Here is a 23,203-nt window from a genome sequence, read left to right on the forward strand (position 1 = left end):
TGCGACACCAAAGCTAATTTCGCACCTCCCAGATGCTACGAATGGGGGTTTAATTTATGCAATAGTTTCACGTCTACTGAAAATCAAAATCTGTCAATAAAAGCATGAAGCTATATTTGACAGTAACGCATGTAATAGAAATCTACGTCTCTCGTGTTCGAATAGGTTCGTTTCGTTAGATCAGTTATATAATACGGACGTAAACTATGTCTGGGTAGATATACAATTTCCCCCCTATCCATCAATATAGCACGGTCATTGTCGAAGATACTGGTTAGCAAGTCCGTAGTTACGCTTCCGGAACTTATGTATATTCCGAACTACTCAATGGTCATTCATTTAATCGGACGAAAAGTTTCCGAGAAGTAAAGAATTGTAAGCTAATTTGTGAGTTCAAAGCATAGAAATCTTGCAATGAAAATGATCAGGGAGAGAAATATACAAAACAGGGTTGCTAGAGAATGAGACGACGTAATCGTTACAGGGAAATGAGGCTGAACTGCATGGATGAGGGTTTTTAACTCATACCCGGCGCCAGTTGTCAACTACACCATGGACGTATCTTAAAAGGTAATAGCGTTCTAGCGACATCTATCGCGTCGAATTTTTTTTCACAACGATCGTGTTCAATTGAGGCACGAAACTCATCTAAACAACGCGTGATTCTAAACAGCTCCTTTGGAATGTTTATTACGACATTACATATCTACCTAATAAATCACGCTTCTATAATAATTTTGACGAAAGAGTACACAGGCAGCATGCCTTTCCTTTCCATATATGCTAAGTCAGTGACATTTTTGGGACCCGTACTAGGAGATAATTATAATCAAAAACAAGAGGATGTGGACATATTGAAACGAAGGTTGCACATCAGTACCGAATTGGGGACCAATCGGCGGAAACTATCGTGTCCCCTTTAACAAAAGTAAAAAAACAAAATTCATTCAAAACAAAAGGATTCAGAGGGAATTGAAAATGGATGGAAAGTACTGGCTATCTTTAAGTACTTGAGATTGATTGACCCATTAGTCACCAGGAGAAAGATATTTTACACACAAAAACAACATGAAAAACCATGCAACAACAATTTTCCATACTAATCCATCTATAGGCGTACTCCATGCTCAATAAACAAGACTGATAAAATGATATGTCATAACAGCACTGTTAGCTACCACCAGGCCATGCGGTAATAGTCCCACCCCTGATCACGCTGGTCAAATACACATCTAACACCCTTCGTGGGCACAAAAGAGAATCATAGTCTTGAGGAAAAAATCTATTCAAACGAATCTGATATTAGAAATACCAATTCTGTACATAGGTTCTTATAAGAAGAAAAATAAAATATATGATATGAACACAGTTCACAGCAAGATAAATCAGTAAACAGTAAATTGAAGAAAAACTATTAACAAAAAGATAAGTTGACCATGGAATGAGTACCCATGAGATGTGCTCCAACACTAGAGCAAGCTTCATGAAATCACACATGCTGATAATGTTGAAGTTCAGTAAATGTGCTGCTCTATAAGAGAGTGGATGATTTACAAATAATTCAATTTGAAGGATTTCACAAAATTATGAACCAAATACCAAAGACCGATTGTTATATGATGAAGGAAAATACTGTCCTGTTACAAGCAGTAATTATCACTATTTATACGAGTAAGTATTTTCGTTTACTCCACAACAGCGAGGCATAACATCATCAAAAATCAACCTATTTGAAATTAGAGAAAAACAAGTCGGTGACATTTAAGAGGTTTTCTAAAACACAATCTGCAGTATCAAAATATATTTGCGCTAATTCTTGAAATATTAGATACACATTGTTGGGTGTACAAAAATCATTACATGTTACTATTTTCAGAATTAAACACGAGAAAAACAAATTGCATTTTAATTATATTGTACTATCTTGAAATAGTCTGAAGAGGACTGGAGTGTGTCAATTTTGGATGGGAATGAAAAATATAAGAAAATAATCAATTCCAAAAAATTGGCAGTTTGTAAGGCGAAAAAAAATGCTGTAAAAAATCATCTTACAATGTTTAGGTTTATAACTATACTGTGCATTATGTGAATACATGGGAGGCATGTTAAAGATATCGCAAAGTCAATCAAAGCCTGAATTATGTTCTTAAGTACAAAGTACGCTTAATGTCATTTATCTAAATTCAAAGGGCTGGCAATATTACTGATAGAGGAGTTCGAAAAGATATTTTCCATGTTCCTAAAGAACAGAAATATGAATTAATCAAAATGGCACTCACAAACTGTTCCATTGAAAAATTGAATTCCTATTCGAATTTACTCCCAAGTTCATTGAATGCAATAATGAATTTATTTGAATAAAGTTTAGCACAGCCCAAACAAAATATGGTCTAGGCCTACAAAACAATCAGGAATAACAATTCAAAACACCTTCCCAATATAAATGCAGTCGTAATGAAAAATAGTTAAGGAAATATTGACAGCACCTTGAAATTTGCAGTATATTTCAATACAGCCATACTGTGTAAACAACAATTTTTTTTACATTACAATCATATATAGTGATAGATAGAATAAAAATCCCATTTACAGATGTTCCCATCTTTCCCCTGATGTTTAGTTTCCATATGCATTTTAAGTAAAGTGCATATCTGTGTTTACCTATTTATATAATGATAATAATATAAATTCGTATTGGAGAATTAAAAACCAACAAAAGTGGCTTCACTTTTATATTCCAATGAATTTATTACAATTCAGATTCTTGAATAGTTGCCATTTAGTTAAATTATAACATCAAAATTGAAAAATTTAGCATATATTAGGATTTAGTAACAGAATACAGCTACAAAATTGAAATGATGTACAGGCTTCAGAATAAATATACTAGAATCCAATTTCTTTAGGTATTGCCATTACTTTCTCATGCATAAAGATTGTGAGATAATTAATAGTATGGCAAGTTTCCCACTTTAAATCGATGCTTCATGAAAACTTGAAAAAGAACTTCACAAGATTTAAAAGAATATTAAAGATACAACAGAGTTATTTACAAAGAGAACTTTTTTTAACAAATAGTGTTTGCATAAAAAGATATATAATATACTATATCAATATTAAATAGCAAAACATTTTGTTACAAATTCGGGCATGTATAGTGAGTCAATAAAGATTTTTTTTGTAGAAAGGATGTGGGAGACATACTTTGTAACTGAGATGCTTAGGACTCAGATAAATTACTATTTACTAACATGTAATTCACTGCTCTTTTTTTATAGTGTCAGTAGCTCTTGGCACTTCAGTCTTTACTGCTAGGTGAGAGCACATGAGCGAATTTTTGTGAAAAAAAAAACAAGTCTAAAACAAGTTAAGGTGGTTTAAGGGCAAGTTTACATGAAAATGTTCTATGAACCTGATATAACAAGCCATTTTTTTACCCAAATTGAGGTGACTTTGGCACCAACAGCGATCGATCAACTGGTCAATTCTGTCTGGTTATTGGTCAACAGTTTTAAACGAAATTTCCAGACCTATAGGTTGATAGATTGGTAAATGCTCTTTGTACAACATATTGAGGTACATCATGGAGTACAAAAAAATAGTTACGAAAATAGGTGTTTTAGTGTAATGATTACAGACAATATATTTATTTTACAGCCGAACTGCTTTTTGAATCAACAAATCGAATAGTGGTAAGCACCGAAAAGAGCAAGAAGAGGCATGGCTGGTTGCCCAGTGGTCGAAGCGTTGGTCTTAACTACGGTATATTGACATTGCAAGTTACAGAACTTTGGTCAAACCCAGCGCCCACAAAAATCACCAAAATTGAATAGGTAATGCCAAACCAGAATTATTCTAGACTAGCCCTTCCGAAAAAAGTAAGTTCTTGAATATCAATGGCCTTGTTTTATGAGAGGCTGAGAAAAGCGCTGTAAAAAAAAATTCAAAACCCACTAGACTGAAAAAAATGTACCAAATATGGTTAGATATAAGATATACTAATAAATATTCAAAACAACCACTGTTGACGAACTACAATATTTTTCTAAGCATAATTTTTTTATTGATATGATAGAGAAAAACCAGACTGCAAACATAACATCACTATCAAAAGAGGAACATCCTGATCTTAAAGAATATTGCATGAAATATTAAACGTTTTATATCCAGCGTTTGGGATTTATACCTGTAATATTAAAACACAAACCTTCATCTACATCAGGGCACGGCAACCTACGGGCCGCGGCGTAATATAATCTGGCCGGCGGCGCCTCAATGAATTATAGTAACAAAACAGCTGTTTTGACGATAATATTATTTACGACGATTATATTCTTTATGTACGTATTCTTTGCCGACCCCTGAACTACATGCTCTCAATTAGCATCATACATTGGTACTAAAATACAATTTGGTGATTCCCACACTATAATGAATATAACATTCAAAAGATACAGAAAAATACAATCAGCTATCATTTTCCTCTGTTTTTGGCAATAAATTTTCCGTTGAGTCTTCTTTTGAATTCAAGTCCTTACTTTTTGCTTTGTTGAGGTAAAACTTTGCATAAGTGGGTCTATCTTGACCTTGGCCTGTTCTAGTTTTTCCAGGAGAAACCCGTTGATTATTTAAAGCTCTATGGGACCATGTATTCGTGTTACAATGCATATTTCCATATAATTGTAATGGCGTTGTGATACAATCGACTGAAGATGAGCGAGTATGTTGCAAGACATTATTACTGTTGTTACAATTGAAAGAATGGTTTCTGCTCATTTTCTTTTGAGGAGGTAAAGAGTCGCTCGTACGATTTCCGAGACTGCTGTGATTCCTGAAAATGAGAGAAAATTGAAACAAAAATGGTTTGACAATTACGGTACATAAATGTTAATGTCTCCTGAATTGAAGGAAAAAAGAAGTCTGGGTGGCAAAAAATACAAAATAAAAGTATACATAATCAGAAGGAAAACAACATTCTTTTTATGCCAAGGTTTGGAGAAAAAAGTCATAGTCAATTTACCCTCCCTCTCAGATTCCTGAGTTATGTATAATTTACAACCCCCACAGCTTATAAGTCAGAGTGAATTCACCCCCGATTCCAAATCCAGGCCAATTGAAAAACAATTCCAGCTCTGGGTTGACAAAAATCGACGCTGAATTCTGATTAATCACTGAAGACAATTCAAAATTTGACTTTGAAAATTTGAAAGAAATGACTTCAATATCGATGGAAACATGAAAAACCTCCAAGAACTGCTTTACACGCTGCGGACAAAATAGCGATAGGCTTTTAGATATGTTGGCTGTTGAATACATTGAAATGGAATAATATTTTAACCAAATCCTATCTTCATACTTCCAGCAGTGTAAAAAGAATCAACTTGGGGATTTAGCGATATAACAACACATTGTGCAAATATTGTGCAAGAAATCTTTACCCAGTATCTTGAGCTCTGTCTGTATTTAGTGCTTCCAGTGATGACAATTGCTCATTTGCCATTCTAGTTGCTTTCATTGCATTGGCGTATTGAGTTTTAGTGATCTGCAAAACAACAATAGTATGAATGTACATGAACATATAAATATATATTTACCGGGTATATCAAAAGTGCTGATATTGAAATAACGCTACTTTAATTATAGAAGAAATATGCTCATGCATCTAAACCTTTAATGTTGTTAAGCTGTTTTTATAAAAGTGTGAGAAGTGCACAAATGAAAAAAAAAATATATGAAACCACATTCTATCAGTTAAAATGAAGTCCAGTGGATTTCTACATCTAAATCAAGTCTGATACAATTTTTTATGGAACATTTTGACGCCTCCATACTGAATGCGAAGAGTGGTACTATTTTGGAAAGACCGTAATCTTTCCAATTTGGCATTGTATTCCCAATTTATTACACCCTGGGTGAGATGGTAACATGGGGTTCAACCCATAGATATTTTACCTGCAAAAGCAACATAGTTTCATCCATTGTTTTAACAATTATAACATCACCCCGAAAATGAAGGATCCTATTTTGCAATCGCAGGTGATTACTTAGGATGTATTACCGTATTTCTCATCGCATACCACGCATAATAGATAATATGCATGTTTATTTATTTTAGCACATGGATCACAAGAATATTTCAATCTTCATCTCTTGAAAAGCTTATAAGGCCGAACGTCACAGCATGTTTTAGACATTGCACTTCAAAGAGGTTGATTCCGCGGAACGACGTAGAGGGGACAAAGATGACAGTTTTTTGTTTTCGGCACTTGAGTCAATGAATAGTTTGAGACTTTTGCTACCTTTAATAGTGCTAAATTTTGGTTGGAGGTTGGACTGGGTATGCTTCTACCGAAACAATCATGATCAGATTCTAACAGACTTTGGCCAGATAAAATCAAAAGACTAATATATGTGAGAATTATTAGCCAGTTAAGCGTTGAGCGAAAAATATTAATATTAGCATTATATATGGAGAAATATGGTAAATTGGCGAGCAATGTCAAACCATATAGATTCTGGTCCTTCCAGCAAAATGTAGATTCTTACATATTACTGCTTGTACAAAATCTTCTTTGGAGTGAAAGGCGTGAAAATGTGTAATCCAAAATTAAATGCCAGCAACTATATTGTAGATATCCAGCTATTTCCAGATTCTAATTCAGATTAGTCTGATATAAGGTCTTAAACTAGCAAATTCCTTAATCAAGGGAACTTACTTTCAAAAACTTGACAGTTGTGACAGCTAGAAGACTGTAATCGGGATTAAAATGTCCTGGAGTGGTAGGTGCTGGTTCAGGTGGTAATAATGCAGCAGGTGTACCTTCACTATTAGCAGTACCAGATCTAGAACGTCCAGGAGCTGAAAAGAAAGTATAAATGACTTATGAACATTTGGTGATTATTAACAATAAAGTGATGTAATAAGTACTCCAATAAAAATATCTTGTTTTTGAAAGTCCTCATCAGGACAGTGGAGTCATGAAAATTTACACCAGTCCCTTGACAAAAAACTCTGGGCAAAAAAGACCTTTGACCCCAACTCAGAAACACGGTAATACCAAATTTTGTTGAAAAACTCTGCGTTTTATGATCAATCATTCATTTTTTATAATTTTTTAAATGTTTATTTGTTACATAAGCTTTTTAAGCTATTTAAAAACTATTTAAAGCCTCCAAGTACTAAAGAAATTTATTAGGTTATATTAGGCTGAAAATTCTAAGGTTTTTCAATGTAAATATATTTCCATTCTGTATAGAGTTGAATGAAGTTTATGTCCAGAATCTTTATCAGAGCAAAATATCTTATGTTATATATTTCTACAGCATTAGCAACATTATAAAACTAGTAGCATTATAACATTCTATGATTAGGCTTGACACTTTCACTCCAAATCAAGCTCTGTGCGATCATCCACAGATTTCTAAAGAGCTACAACTTGATGTTTGATCTTTCATCATCAAATTTCTTTATAATTAATTATTATGAGAAACAATTTTCAAAACATTTTGTTAATGAATGATCCCTATTCATCATTGAGTTTTCAAATTTTTTCTTTAAATTAGTACCTACTCTACTGTGCCCTAAAAATGTAATGATCCATTGAAATTGAAAATAATAATAGATTACAAAATTATCTTTAAAAAAAATAAAAACTTACATAACTGTCTATTGTAAATCAATAAAAATCATTTTAAAAATGGAAATCACAGACATATCAATTCCAATACTTCTATCTAGGTGTCTCATACCATTAACTACTTTTTCCTTGAGACCAATCGAGATTAACAATGTGCGACATGGAGAACGATAAAAAATAATAAGAAGTAATAAAGATAATCAATATTTTCTAATCAATGATTATTAAAACAGTGTTACGGGGCATACAAGGTCAAACCAGGGAAGACATTCTATATTAAGAAAGAAATAATGAATATATATTCAAGAAATTAGAAAAAAGTAGATAGCAGTATCATGGCAACAAAATAATAACCATTGCTGGTAGGAAATTTATATTATTGATTGCCCAGTGGCAAAAGCGTAGATCTAACCATGATGGCATCACAGGTTAAAATCAAATACCATGTTCACCACATCCCTCAGAACGTAATAAAACAGGCAGACAGTCCAAAACCGTAAATATCCTTCCAAACTATAGTAGCTACTTACCTAGGAGTGGATGCTCATGCAGAGCCTTTTTCAGAGGGAAACGGTGTGTAATTATGTCACATAAAAATGTCATGATTGCGAAAAAAATAACTCAAATGGTCTATAAAATTTCCAAAATTAGTGACGAAATAAATCTTGAATTATGTATTATATATACCTATATATTACTTATATTTAGGCCTTCTTTGATAAAGAAATCTTCAACTCAAATATTCCCTGACGATATATCACAATTATCTTGAAGTTTTTTGAAAAGTGTTTGAGAGCTAAAATTGCGATTTCTAAATTTGTAATTTTCTTAGATCGTTCTAATACAAAAAATACACTTGGTGAAGTAACATACCTGACCATTCTCTGCTATCATTTATAACAGATGGTTGCGCTGATGACACTTGTAAAGCTGGGACTCCATAATATGAAAAAGCTCCGGTATCAAATTCTAAATTTTCTTTACCAACAATCACACGAACTGTTCCCTGATAGTAGTTAAAAAAACATAACTATTAACAATTTTTAAGGTAAATGAAACCAATCGGTGTAATTTATTGAGGCTAACACATGGTGACAAATCAGGGGCGGCGCTTATTGGGCAGAATTACAGCGTGGCAAGTTGCGTCTACTAGGCGCCAAATTTTTTTACTAAAAAAAAGGGGAAAGGGTTAGAACTCTCAAACCCTCAGCAGAATTACAGCGTGGCAAGTTGCGTCTACTAGGCGCCAAATTTTTTTACTAAAAAAAAGGGGAAAGGGTTAGAACTCTCAAACCCTCACGGCTACACCCCTGTGACATGTTGATATAATGTCCTTAGGGGGCTGTTTTATTCATTCCTTTTCTATGTTGCATCTTTCATTCCGCTCTTTTCAAATAGAATAGAATGAAGTTTGCCAATGTTTGTTTATAAGCATTCGAAGCTGCAAAGGCAACAAACATTCTTTCCAATCTAACGTTGGAAAATTCATCAAACCTGGGATCGAATCGAAAATTTTGGAATAAAAAACTACAAATATTGATTCAAAACATATTTCTTAAAAACTGGAAACTTCTCACAGTTCAAATTTCTTGTTTGTCAGAAAAATCAGACAAGGAGTATGTTGGCTGCCATACGCACAAAAATGAAATTTGCTCATTGTGATATTCTAAATAAGTGCCCAACCAGTTTTACAAGTAAATCTTTTAACTGGGCCACAAAAGCCCACGATTTTTCTTTTCTTACAGGATTTATTGGGGGAAGACTATCAGGCAAACCTATACTCAAACTTATGATATGTAATCTGCACAGCTTACAGCATACATCATGGTACTTCATAGAAATTAGGTTTATCAGAGAATGGCCAAAGTAAATACTCTAATATTTATTTAATCCATGACCTACCTCCAAAATTAGAACAAAGTAATCAGCAGATTTATTAGCTCGATAAATGTATAGTTTATCTTTATTGACTCCTTCTTCATTAATTAGTTCAATGAAAACGTCTTTCTAAAATTTCAAATTAAGAAAATTAATAATCTTTAAATATATAACAATAAACATTAGCTTTGGAAATGTGAGCAAAAATGAGATTGTGACAGTATTTATGGCCAATAAGCAAAACGTATTACGCTTTGAGACAATGAAGTCAGTAAAAACAATAATTGAATAATTCTTGAACATAAATTTATTGTTTGATTTTATTTTCTCTTAATGTGATAATTATATGCTTACGGTATTGAACTCCGTAATTTAATATTAAAACTATATTGAAATTGCATGAAAGGGCTACTAACCTGCTGCAAAAGACGAGGGATCACTTTTTCTGATAGTATTCCAAAGGGTTCAATTTCTGTAAAAGAGAAAAAATCCATGATATATGAAGTGAAACGCAGATAATTTGTATTTTATAAGTCCAGTAGTAAACAACAGAAAACAAGGAATAAACCTAAAATAAATATCTTGAACACCGATTTATTGCAAGTCAACATTCTCCATGAATATAGGGCACCATGATTATATAACCACCCAAATATGCAAAATTAATTAATATCCCTGAGGTCTACAGCAATGACTGAGAAAAAAGTCATATATAAAAAGAAGATAATAGTCACAATAACCCCACCCTGGCGCATGCCTGTTAAATCAATTATTATCAGGGCATGGTCCTACCCACAGACAATTATGGATTGAGAAAATCATATTATACAAGAGGAAAAGTATAGTCACCATGACTCCAACCTGGCATACGCCTATTACATAAATTTTCAAATTTGGTGACAAATCGAAATAAAAGGCTAATCCTATTATAATGTCAAGTGTGTTGTTTTACGAGAGAAAGAAGTCAGGCAACAAGTGATTGAAAAGCATCAAACCATGAAAATTACCATTAATAAAATTGTTAATAAAGCCAAAAGATTCAATAAAAATTAACAAGTATACCGGTGACAAGAAATCTATGCACAGCTAACATAAGTTGAGGTGTAATCGTTGTTTGCTTTGCTGACGGATCAGTGAACACAGACAAATCCAAAGGCATTCTTTGTCTCATTTTATTCACCTTCTTAGTTTTATTGTCAGCTGTAAAAAATAATGAAAACATGTTAAAACTACCGTAATAGTAAATATCGGTAATTCACATTTGAAAAAAACGAAAATAATTTTTGCTGTTTCAAATTTTTTCATGTGGTAATTTTGTGGTAAGGTTATTTTTCCAGTAGCTACTGGCAACTAAAGAGCTAATATCGGGAGTGGGAATTATTTCTGTCAAAAATGGGGCTATAAATTTCACTATAAATATCACTTTCCACCTCATTTTAGATATAAAACCAGATAGTAGGTATGAAACATTAAAACCAGTTTGAATTTCTATGTCTTCATTCTAGTTGGGTTAAAAATTAAAAAAAAATAGTAACTTACTGTAAAAATCAGTTTCATCGACAATCTCAGATTTAATGATTTCTTCTATGACATCTTCTAATGTAACAATACCAATAACTTCATAGAATGGATCCCCTGTTCCTTCATTATTAACACGTTGGACTATCGACATATGAAATGCACCTGCAATAGAATTGGTAAAAAAGTTTAGATTGTTTTATGATAAAACAAAACTCTTAGAGATGATAGAATTTTATTCATTCCATATCTAAGTCAAGAATTTGTTTGGTTGTTTAGAATTATGCTAAGCAATTTATAACAGCAAAATGATTATGATACGAAAATTAATATAATTCAGAGATGATCAATTGCTCATTTTTTTCGACGAGATAGCATAATGAAATTCATAAAATGACCATAAAGTATAGACAAGATAGTGTATAAATTACTGAACAAATTTTGGTACTCCTGAAGTATGTGAAACACAGAAACGTAGTATGTGTACCAAGTAAGGGCCATAATTTTATTCCAATTTTTCTTATTTTAGTTCTATCACGAGTTCGGGTACTAGCCTAAAGACTCCTGTAGTTTTTGTACCTAATATTATGGCCTGACCCTAACCAGGTACACATACTACGCTCCGGTGTCCGCCATCTTGGTTCACCTACTTCGGGAGTACCCAAATTTTTTCTCCAAAATGAATTTAGTTCAAATAATTTCTAACTAGATTTATTTTTACCCATACTGTATTATTGTATTTTAAAATAAGAACTAAAATAGAACAAATGTGAAAATGAGTGAACTCAAATTTGAAGTATAATATGTGTTAACTTAAAAAAATGACTGGTGCACTCTTTTATGATAGCATAAGAACTTTTATATCATTTCTCAGTCAAGTTATACTTCATCAAGAATATCAAACAAATTACAATATGTCCAATATGCAAAACAGCCTAAATATATAAAAACTCATCAAAAATTAATGATGCAACTGGCGTATTCATCCATACGGCATATAGACTTTTGTCCTCCGACACATAAGACTATCAATTACAGTAAAGTTTTGTCCATGGGATAGTTGAACTATCAATTATGGTGAGAAATATTTATCAACTGGTGATCAATTTTACATTACAGAACAAGTCTAGACTGTCAGAATTTTATGATGAAGGCAGAAGCCTAATATTCCCTACAGAATCTTGGATCAGTCACATTAACTAGTGGTACAAAAACCACAATATTTCCATTAGCATTTGACACTAAAGGCTGCCATACTTATTTGCAACTGTTGCTGTGATTACTAAGTTAAAAGCAAGTTTTATTAATAGAGCGAGCATTCTTATAGACTTCATAATATATACTTTGCAATCAGATTTGAATGGAAAAGTCTGAGCTGATTCATGCCTGGTTAACTGACCTTTGTTAGGGTTCAATGTGATGCACCCATGAGTGATGGCAGAAACTAAACATTGTACTTGTATATCCTCGCAAACAAGTCAATGTCACATATAAGCTGACACCCCAAAAGCGGCCCTAAATCGATGAATTTATGAATATTCGCATATATAAGCCCACCCTATAAATCGTACGTTCTTTTTGTGAGAACTTAGCATGGTTCGAGTTGTAGATCTTGGAATTAAGTTAGCATAATGTCGGTATTCTGAATACATTCTAAAGTAATATTTTTTTAGAAGTTTTCAGGAATTGAATAAAGTTTTTAATTATAATTTAATTAGGTACTCAAAAATAATAAATTTTCAAATGAAACTAGTTAAAATTATTTTTAAAATAAAAAATTTAAACTAATTTTTCTAAAATCAAAGTCAAGTTTCAGTTCTAAATTAATGAAAAAAAAGAAATATATTTACCTAGTTTATAACCATTGTTCAGTGAAATTTTTAAGAAACTTGCCTTTTTTAAACTCTTCCAGTAATTTATCCAGTGTTGTGTCATTGAAGACAAAATGCAATGGATGGTTATAAAACTTCGAGACAGTTTTCAGTGGCATGCAGTCATCTGGATCAACGAAAGCTAAATCTTTCACAAACAAGAGAGCGACGATATTCGTACGATCTGTTTCAAAGACTGGAATTCTAGTGAAACCTCTGGAAATAATCTCTTGCATTGACTAGAAAGAAGAATAGATAGGAATTTAATATTACAGTAACATGTAATTGCAAAATTTATTTGTTTAGATTAATACTGAAGGATTCATTGACACCGGAGGTGGCCAGGATGAATAATCAAACATTCTGACTTTTTTACAAGATGCTCATTCATGTCTTTTGTTCCGAAGAAGGCCCTATACAAGCATCCACAGTTATCTAACAATATTTGAAAAGTTAATATTTTTGGGAGGCCGGAAATCTTCAAGGTTTAGCATCGCCGACCCGTTTTACTGCGATTTGGGTGTGGAGGTGAACATGTTGTTGGGAGAGCCAGAACTAACTAGGAACTGCAGATGGGGCAATTAGCCTTACGCAAGTGAGAACATTTGGTGCTAACCCAAAGTCAAAAGGTGATAGTCTCTTGCAACACCTAGTGGACATAAACCCACGAGTATGTGTGCCAATAATGCACTTCGTAAATCAATGACCATTACAATGAGATTTGTAAGTGAAACCAACATGATTATGTCTAACGCCTAATCGCCAACTGATTAATCCAGCCTTGGATAATATTTTCGTATATGGAAGATTGAGTGTAATAACAAACAACACATAGAATTCAATGTATATTCAATGAGTTTGTTTTAGAAATGCAGGAAAGTTGCAGATGAACAATTTTTGACAATTTTTAGAAATTAAATTTTTGGTCATACTGTGAGAAGACTAAATTATTCCGAAAATTAAAAATATTGAATATAATGAATTTTGATTCGTTTTGGATCACTATGCTCACTTTATTAAAAAATATTCTCAATATTAACCTAACAATTTAAATATATTCCCACGATGATTGAAGATATATTAAATTATAGAATTAACTCAATATACTCGACAGAAATCTATTAAAATCAATAACTAATTTCACATGTGAGAAAACAGATCAAAAGGATCTCTAGGATAAGAGACTTCTATGTGAATCATTTGTAGGAGGAATGATAATTATATTGAAAGAATAAAAATTGAGTTTTAAATCTATTGGTGAATACATAAAACCATACGAGTATGGGAGAGAAAATATTAAATATATCCCATATATAATACGTGTTTAGGATTACATTGACCCCAGAGTTATTTTATTGTGGGTAGGATGGTGGGAAAACACATGTCAGTTTCATTTACTAATCTGTCAGTTAGCAAGTAAGCGAAGGGATTAGCGTGATGAAATACAAATGGAAATCAATAAAAGTATCAAATGATATTAGGAACAAGGGAATCATATTATATTATACAGTGCTTCAGAGCCAATGTGTGATTGGTAGCAAATTTAGTAAAATAATTACATAAAATGCGAAATAATAGAGATAGCCAAAACCGAATATTTCACTATTCCAAATACATTATAAATTGGGGGGAAGTTCATGTGGAAATTACATGAATCAGTATATCTTTATGTTGATCATATCTAAAACTACCGTATGTAATCGTAATGGTCATTATTTTCTGTGTTTTTTTGTTACCAGTTGAGATATAGTATGTTTTGATCTTCTTGTCTGACAGCTTAAAATCCCTAATTTTCAAAAAAAATGTTCTAAATTTTCCCAAATTCAAAATATACTACCATCATATATAGTATTCGAATCATTTTAAACAAGCTTGAATAGTAATGAATAAAATGTATAACAGCATAACATTAAGAAGGTCATGTAAGATGCTTACACATCCCAACAGCCTATTCAAATAATATATACCGGTTTATTATAACTAGTGAACTAATATCACCATTCACAATGGAATATATTTTACCCCAAAATCCAGTACAGAGCATATATCGACCATGTAACAATCCTCTATTGTTGTCATAACGTCTTCAACAGTTTTGGTCCTCAATTCAAGGGCACCTTGTATCATATTGACTTCATCTTTTGCAAGATCGTTGTAGGGATCCGTAACCTTGAGTAAATAAGAGAAGAATTTGATGTTTACAAACATAAAGAATAGTTTCGATATTTCTCTCCGACAGAGTATAGTATAAGATAAACATTCTAAAAAAAAATTTCTGTTTAAAATCGATGTTACAGTAACGGCACACTACATGGTTTTACTTATGGTAGGTAAATAAATTATCATTGATTAGCAAAATCCTAAAACAGTTTTCTCAATATAACCCCTTGCATATGAGACTATAAAAATAATACCTGCAAAAACAAAATCACCAAATGAATTTCAGAATATGAAAAGGAGTCAAATTAGCAATTTAGCAGCAGGAAGTTATTACCTTAATCATCTCAAGAAGTTTAGCTCTATTGTAAATTGTTCCGAGTTCTTTCCCGAGAATAGAATCCAATATTTTACTGATGGGGTATGATAGCGGTGCAGTGACCAACATGAAAAATTTCGTCAACCAAATTGTGTATGCTCCAATTCTTAGACCGTGACGTGTACATATTGACTGTGGTACTATCTCTCCAAATATAACAATAGCTGTAGAACAAAGGGTATATTGTACAATACTCTTTATTAAAATTACAGACTAGGTGTGTAATAACATACATAATATAGCATTGTTACTTCTTACTTGATTACTCCCAAAGCCTTAAAATCAGTAATTAGTGATCATCAGGAGGTTAGGATGTGAATCCTATGTAAAAAGCTTGAAATAGTTCCAAAATTTACAAAATAGGAAAATACTAAAATAATTCATGATAAATGCAAAATTGAAACAATAATTTTTTTTTCCTATTCAATTCAAATCATGCCAAAAGCCAACTTTTTAATGAGAAAAAATATTATTACAGATTTTCTTGATTAATAAAGACTGTCATAACAGTAATTTTTTTTTCAGGGTTAACTAATTTTAAATGCCGTTATTGCGAATTTTTAATATCAGTATCATAAATAAAACACAAGAAATCCTCAGAATTTAGTTCAAAGTATGAATGTCTAAATATTATGAGTTATGACTATTTTGGATTTGCAACTCTCACACAGCACTGATATATTTCTGCAAGGTTTCATTTGTTTCAAGTCAAACTTTCTCATGCAAACATAATTGATAATTCAACTATCAATTACAATATGAATATTTTATAATAATGCCTTGTTAACAATAGAACACTGATAAACAAAAAAAAAATAAAAAAGGTATGAATTTAGTAAACAGCAAAAGTATAAATATAGGATTTTATTGCAATATAGGAATATCACAAAGGCAGTCGTATTTTCAAAATTATTATTTATGTTAACACAGTAAAACACAAGAACATGGTATTACATATTGTAAAATCACAATGTAATTTGAGACATTTATTATTGATTTTATGTAGCAACACATTGTTGGGTCAATAATCTGACAGATTACATTACATTTAAATCATTGGTAGTAATTTAAAAATCAATAGGTTACTGATACTACCTCTGCATGTACATGAATTTGTAAATTCAATCTCTCTATCGCAACTTAACATAACAATAGTTTAAGTAAGAACAAATGTACATGTACAGGTTGAAAACACTAAAACTATTGGCAGGACAATACTAATAATATAAAATAATAATAAATTGTATCCATGGTACGAATTTGACACTGTATATCATTTTATGCAAAAGACTAAATTTTTTCTGGAAGTCCTCTTGGGGTCGCTTTTTTTTCCAATAAATTTCATTTTATTTATTCATTCCATTTTCTGGTAAATTTATTTTTCATTTGACATTAGTGTTGCTCAATTGTATATATGGGAAGCATTGCAGCGAAAAAAAAATAGGCAGAGGCCCGCCCATTTGCTTGAGTAACGCCACGCTACAAATTCAGTAACTCTCTGATGGCACACAAGCGCGACTTACGCACTCTGGTTAATTTCTGGTAAAGTGAATATTTAGTAAAAACGATTGTTTCATATTATTAATTTAATTTTGCAGCTACAAAAGAACTACAGTAAATGTTGTTTAGTATTTGAGCATGTCCTTGAATCAAAAGATTTTACAACAATTATTTTTTAAAATTTTAGATTTTTTAGAATTTTGACAAAAAGGTGTTGGGAACCACTGAGTTAGTGTATGACTGGTCAATTTGAAACATTCAAAATTGAAACTATTTTACGAGCAAAATTTCAAAATATCTAAGCTTTTGTATACTAATATCCCTACTTTCAACTGCAAAAACCTGGATTATTTATATATTAATTAAACATTCAAATATCACTTTGTATAATGTGACGATCTGGTAAATAGATATAAACCACAAAGGTCATTATTTCGAAATTTATGTGTCCCTAAACAAGCTTTTCAAGTTTAAAACAAACAAATACAAACCAATAGTTGATCCGATAACAGCCCATAATCCAGAAGTAATGTTTTCCAATAGAATAGTCATTGTGTTGTTCACCAGGACATTACCTAATAGCAAAGTGCAGAGTAAGTAATTTCCCTTTTTACGAATCGGATAAATTGCTTTGGAATATTTTTTCTCTGCAGTGCTTCCACAGTTTTGAACAATTTTCAACTCCATTGGATCGAGCGCCATAAGTCCAAGATTGAGACCAGAGAATATACCAGACATGAGTAGAAGGACTGCAATGAGCGATATCTGAATTTGAAAAATGTTACATTAACAACAAATACAGTAGTTTTTATTACGTAATGGCTACTATGTTGTGAAGATGAACCATACATATTTCTTCACATCTACTTATTAGAGCTCTATTCATTTTTGATTGGTAACTCAAAATCAAGTTTTAAGCAAAACTGTATATTAAATAAAAAACAAATGCAAATTTTACTATCACAGTAAAAAATTACATATTTGATAAATATAAAAATAAGCTAAATTTATAGAGAAAATTCAATTATGTCATAATTGTGACGAAGATATTAAAAATTTCATCACAATCACGAGGTTTATTGATTTGAGCAAAACGTTGAAATCGATAGTATTTATAAGTTTGCTTTGAGAAATAGATATTGAGTATTGTTTTCAATGTCATTACCCTTATTTACCTCTAAAAAATTATGATTTGTCCACAAACTCAATAGTACATACATTAATAAGTATTTAACTTGGTGAAGATTATTAGAAGGTGATAATGGAAGACATCCTATGACCTTACAATGATCTGAGATCTTACTAAGTAATGTGTGAATATGATGGATCAAAATGAAATTGAATTGAACTCAGGAAAATTAGAATATAAATCTGCAGAATGATATCATTTAAAACTATTTCTACATTTAACGGCAAAAATCATAACATAACTAATTTGCAACAGTGAGCGCTACTACTCAGTGGTAAAGTTTCATGACATCACAAAATCGTGTAAAATTTCTTGTAGATCAAAATGAAAATTTTTGTAATTTCCAATATTATTATTCGAAGAACGTAAATTGTGGAAGGCAGACGTGTGTCACTTCTCCATCTGCCCATGATTACTAATCATGACAAGGCAGGACTAATTTCACACCTAAATGTGTATGCGGAAATGTACACAACTTCAAAAAGTTGTTGTTTATCATTGGCGGTGTTCAAATAATTTCTCTTAAACGTGTGAAATATTAAAGAAATCTCTCTGAAGCTAAGATTTCTAGAACTTGAATTCTAAAATTTGAATCACTCATTCACAGTGTTTATTAAAAAGTTAACTAAATACAATTATATTGGGCATCTTTAGATGCTATTCTTTGAACAAAATAAGGAGTCATTAGTTGTTATACAAATTATAAAATATTATGCAGCTAGACAATTGCAATTTTCAGTCTAGTATTATGAATTTTTTATGTTCTACTGCAGACAGAACGGCTGACAGTGCACTTTGTCTAAATATCTTTTATAAATAGACTGTATGAAACCTCTAATAAATAAAATATATCACAGGTGACACTTCTAAAATTTCAAAGCAATAAATACTTACAACTACAATGCAATGACAATTAATTTGTTGTATTTTATACTTTGGATAATAGATTGCCAAAACTGAATTATTATACGAAATAGCCCACATCATGCTAAGCGCATTTTTGTGAATATTGAATATTGAGCTTATACATTACTACAATGGAATCCAATAGTCCATGACTTTTTCAGATATTTAAATTTTTTTTATTAAACTATTGCAATACAGAAATCTCGAACACAGTGGTGAAACATTTTCTTATATATATTTTATTCCTTTCAAAAAAATAAAAATAATTAACATTATACAACAGCAACATAACTAGAATTATTTTTTGAATTGAATATTCAAAAATATTCCTCTTTGAATAGGGCCTAAAACATATCACAAAGAGCATGCGATTACCTAACTCAATACCAACTAGATATGCCTTTACAGCCGCAAAGATAATTGTGAAAACTGCCTAATGATATTTAAGTTAACTAATGTAAAAAACTCTGCATATTATAAACTCTCCAAACTGCATATTATAAACAGGGAGTATACCTGAAGTGGTATAGGCATCAATGTGCCTTCACCATGCGTTTGAATCCTCACAGATATTTTGACATAATTTTTTGACCCTTGGTGCAAATAATGTGATGTGTTGTTATTTTTTACACAGAGAAAAAATAACTGTTGGTCATCTTCAACGGTATGTTTGAGAGTAACAACGACTTTTCCTATGGTTTGTGTAACATTGGTTGATTCAACTGGAAATGATGGTTGTTCCATATAATCATCACAAATTTCTCCATAGCTTAAAGCTTTTTTTACAAAAGTGATGCGGCTTAATTTTTGCAGATCAGTACCAAACATTACTAGAGTTGTCGGTTGCGGCATGTAGACAATGGGAACACCTTCACTGGTATAATTTCCTGAAAATGATATAACAGATTGACGAATAACGATAATGCAGTAGGATAAAAAATGCTTCTCATGCAAAATAAATATATTTTCGGGTGATGTAAAATGTGAGTTTATATAATGAAGTCATATAAAACATCGATAAGTTTGAATCTATTCGATGACTATCTGTCTCAGTTGTCTATTGTGTGACACATAGTGGTAATCAATTTTGATTAGAGAATCTACTCTCCAAGTTGTACACTAATTGGGAAAATTAATTATGGAAAAATGCAGTTGGTTGAGAATTTTATAGACCAATGTAAACCAAAACTAAACAGTAATTTCACTACCAACTCAATATGCATAAGAAATTACAGTCTAAGCAATAAAATATGAAATCATCATGAGAAACATATATTCAATGTAAAACAAATAGCTTCAACTCCATTTAAATTTAATACATATCTTTTGCAAAATTAATTAAATTAAACGGATGAAATATTATAAACTTTACCTGAATTTCCCGCCATAAGTCCAGTAACTTGTGAATTTGCTTCTGCGATGCATTGCGAAGGAAAAATAAATACAAATAGAAACAAAAGATGGTAGTATCCAATATGCTTATTCAAACCTAAATTATTGCAGTTCATAACATGATGTAACACCATTTCTATGACCAGATGACTGGTATCCGCTTTTTTTACCTGAAATTGAAGAATCAGTTGAGAATGTGCTTAGCAAACCATTATACTGTTATAGTCTAGGCCAGTGGTTCCCAAACTCTGGGTCACATTTTCTCCAATCAATGGTGGAATAAACCCTTAAATCAACAGTCCATTTTTCTCTTGCTTTTATTGGCAGAACAAAATGCTTGTCATTCAATCGAATTATTTTGTATAATATCACTAATAAATGGGGCCATGTTCACAACACAATGTAGGTACTTCTAGTTGGCGTAGCACAACCTATTTGGCATATGTTAGTCCTGACCCCCACCTAACTACGTCATTCAAAAATTACATCACTATGACATCACAGCAATGTAATAAGACCCCCCAAACTATACTAACTGTCATCAGGTCTCGTGTAGTTTTATACCTAACATACTTCTAGTGGGCGTAGCATAACAATTTTTTGACATGTTAATCCTAAACCCCACCTGACTACGCCATCCAAAAAGTACGTCACTATGACATCACAATCATGTCACGGAGCTTGCTAAATATATGTACAATCGCCCGAAATGGCATCATCGCCGACGATAAAGAACTGACTAATGTCAGCGATCTCTCTCATATTGGGATCGTTGATAAAACGAGGGAAATACCTGTTCGATTTCGGGTGCTTGTCTGCACGTCTTGGATGACAGTTCGTAAAGTTTGAAGGTAGGATAGGATTTACATATTTATCCCGGGGGAGAGGAAAGCCCGCAAGACTGCTTAATCATATGGCAAACCATGGCCGCTCGTCCAGTTACCTGTCCAGGTCGGGTATGGGATTAGATAGCCAGTTATTTGTTTTCGGAAGCATGGACTTGATGGTGGAGGAAGCCGTAACTGCCAGCGGTTACGTGAACCACCCAACGGCGGCTAGGAGTCCAGCAATCATCTCGCGCATGATCATCCTTGCATGAGATTCAAACCTATGATTCCACGAAGGGTAATCAGAGATGCGGTGGAAAGCGTATTCGGGTCTGGTACCGTAAAAGCGCCTAACTTCGGACAAAATTTTTGAACGGCCATATCTTGGCTAAAACGCGCCGTATATTGCTAATTTTAATTATTATAGGTTGCGCTGTTATATCTACATCTATTCTCATCTTTTTTAATGTTGCATAATTATTTTTTTGGTAAAAAAACGGAAATTTTGTCGAAAATTGACTGCCCGGCATTCAACGGCGCAGAGCGTCGCTCCTACTGAAGCTATCGTCGTCAAAATACCATCATTCGGTAGAGGGCGACAACAATGTATATAATATATTTGAGTGATCGCAAGATGTCGTACGAGATTTAAATAAAACCTAAAATTCTGAATTATAAATTCCGTAAGAATATTAAGATTTCACGCAGCGTCAAAAATTACGTCAACCTCACGTAGATTATTTTTCGCTCACTTCCCACACGACGTCACACTGCGTCGCGGAAATGAATTTTGACGCCAGACACAACGGAGCCAATATGACAATTTCCGTTAAGATAAAGACGGCGTTTCAATCTAATATTTTTGTATTTTGTTCGGTCATGTATGAATATATGCCAAAATTACATTAATGAAAATACATGTCACACTTAATCGATGACGTTAAAAATCGAATATATAATGAACTATGATAATTCCAACGTCCATATGGCACAGTGCACTGACTTAACCATTATTTTATGATTAGTAGTCGAAATGACAGTTATTGAATACGGCCTGGGTGAATTTTATTCACTCGAAATTAAAAATAAATTTAATCTCCAACAAATAAACGGGACCTACATGTTTACAAGATTAAGTTGAATTTTAAATTAAACTTTACAATCGGATTTACCGTGTGTTTGATATAAATTATCATTTATAAAGATAACCGCGCAGAATAAAAAAAGCTATCCGTCGAGAATATTAATACTTCAAAGACTTCGATAGAAGCCCGTTGAAATACTTCATTGTGGATTGAAACGGTTTGCATCAGATATATTTACGTATGCATTTCCTGATTAAAATGACTAACGTGTTATTATACTCATCTGAAGTATCGAAAATAACGAACGAAAGATGTAAACATAGGACGACGGAAGTTTCAAATAATGCATTTTCGTCGTGACGTCAATGTTACGTTACGACGACGATCGGGCGTCTTATCTTCACGCAACGACGTGATTACGTCATCCGCATCGGGAGCCTCTTTCTCTCTGTGCGTCGCGGTTACGCAGTGAAGAAAATGACTGTCCGAAGTTAGGGCAGTGAAGGATAACGGTCAGATGGCAAGAAATATCGATTATTTCAATAGTAAAAATAGTCCAATTGAATCGAAATTTGCAGGGAATGTAAATTACCGCACGAATGTTTTACCGAGCAATTTTGGCACCGTTTGGACAATAAATGGCCGAGTTATTGACGAAAATATAGTAATTTTGTCCGAAGTTAGGCGCTTTTACGGTATAGTTTAGTACCACATGCACTTCTAGTTGGCCTGGCTCAACAATTTTTGCATATGTCAATCCTAACCCCCACCTGACTACGTCACCGAAAAATTTCCTCATTTCGGCATCACAGTAGCGTAATATGGCCCATCAAAGTATGTGGATGGTTGTCCAAAACGCGCAGA

General features: G+C 32.5%; 1 protein-coding gene across 1 annotated transcript; it reads right to left on the bottom strand.

The window, feature by feature from the left end:
• Positions 1–1,267: 1,267 nt before the first annotated feature.
• LOC120338833 (metal transporter CNNM4-like) lies at positions 1,268–20,620 on the bottom strand. Its single transcript, XM_039406797.2, has 14 exons — positions 20,408–20,620; positions 19,552–19,922; positions 17,432–17,705; positions 15,399–15,604; positions 14,927–15,073; positions 12,927–13,143; positions 11,055–11,198; positions 10,578–10,715; positions 9,932–9,987; positions 9,540–9,644; positions 8,511–8,643; positions 6,717–6,859; positions 5,439–5,542; positions 1,268–4,831 (listed from the first exon to the last, which is right to left on the bottom strand). Exons 1-14 carry the CDS (start codon positions 20,559–20,561, stop codon positions 4,468–4,470), a joined length of 2,556 nt encoding a protein of 851 aa, XP_039262731.2. The 5' UTR covers positions 20,562–20,620; the 3' UTR covers positions 1,268–4,467.
• Between the last annotated feature and the right edge of the window lie 2,583 nt (positions 20,621–23,203).

Source organism: Styela clava, chromosome 9 (assembly GCF_964204865.1).
Source record: "Styela clava chromosome 9, kaStyClav1.hap1.2, whole genome shotgun sequence".
Lineage (NCBI taxonomy): Eukaryota > Metazoa > Chordata > Ascidiacea > Stolidobranchia > Styelidae > Styela > Styela clava.

Bases quoted from the DNA above. Each gene is read 5' to 3' on its own strand.
- LOC120338833 (XM_039406797.2), bottom strand. From the start codon at position 20,561: ATGGTGTTACATCATGTTATGAACTGCAATAATTTAGGTTTGAATAAG. The intron at 6,860-8,510 runs GTATGTTACTTC...CTTTCTTTTCAG, and splicing joins TGATAGCAGAGAATGGTCAG to CTCCTGGACGTTCTAGATCT. The intron at 4,832-5,438 runs GTAAAGATTTCT...TCTCATTTTCAG, and splicing joins GACAGAGCTCAAGATACTGG to GAATCACAGCAGTCTCGGAA.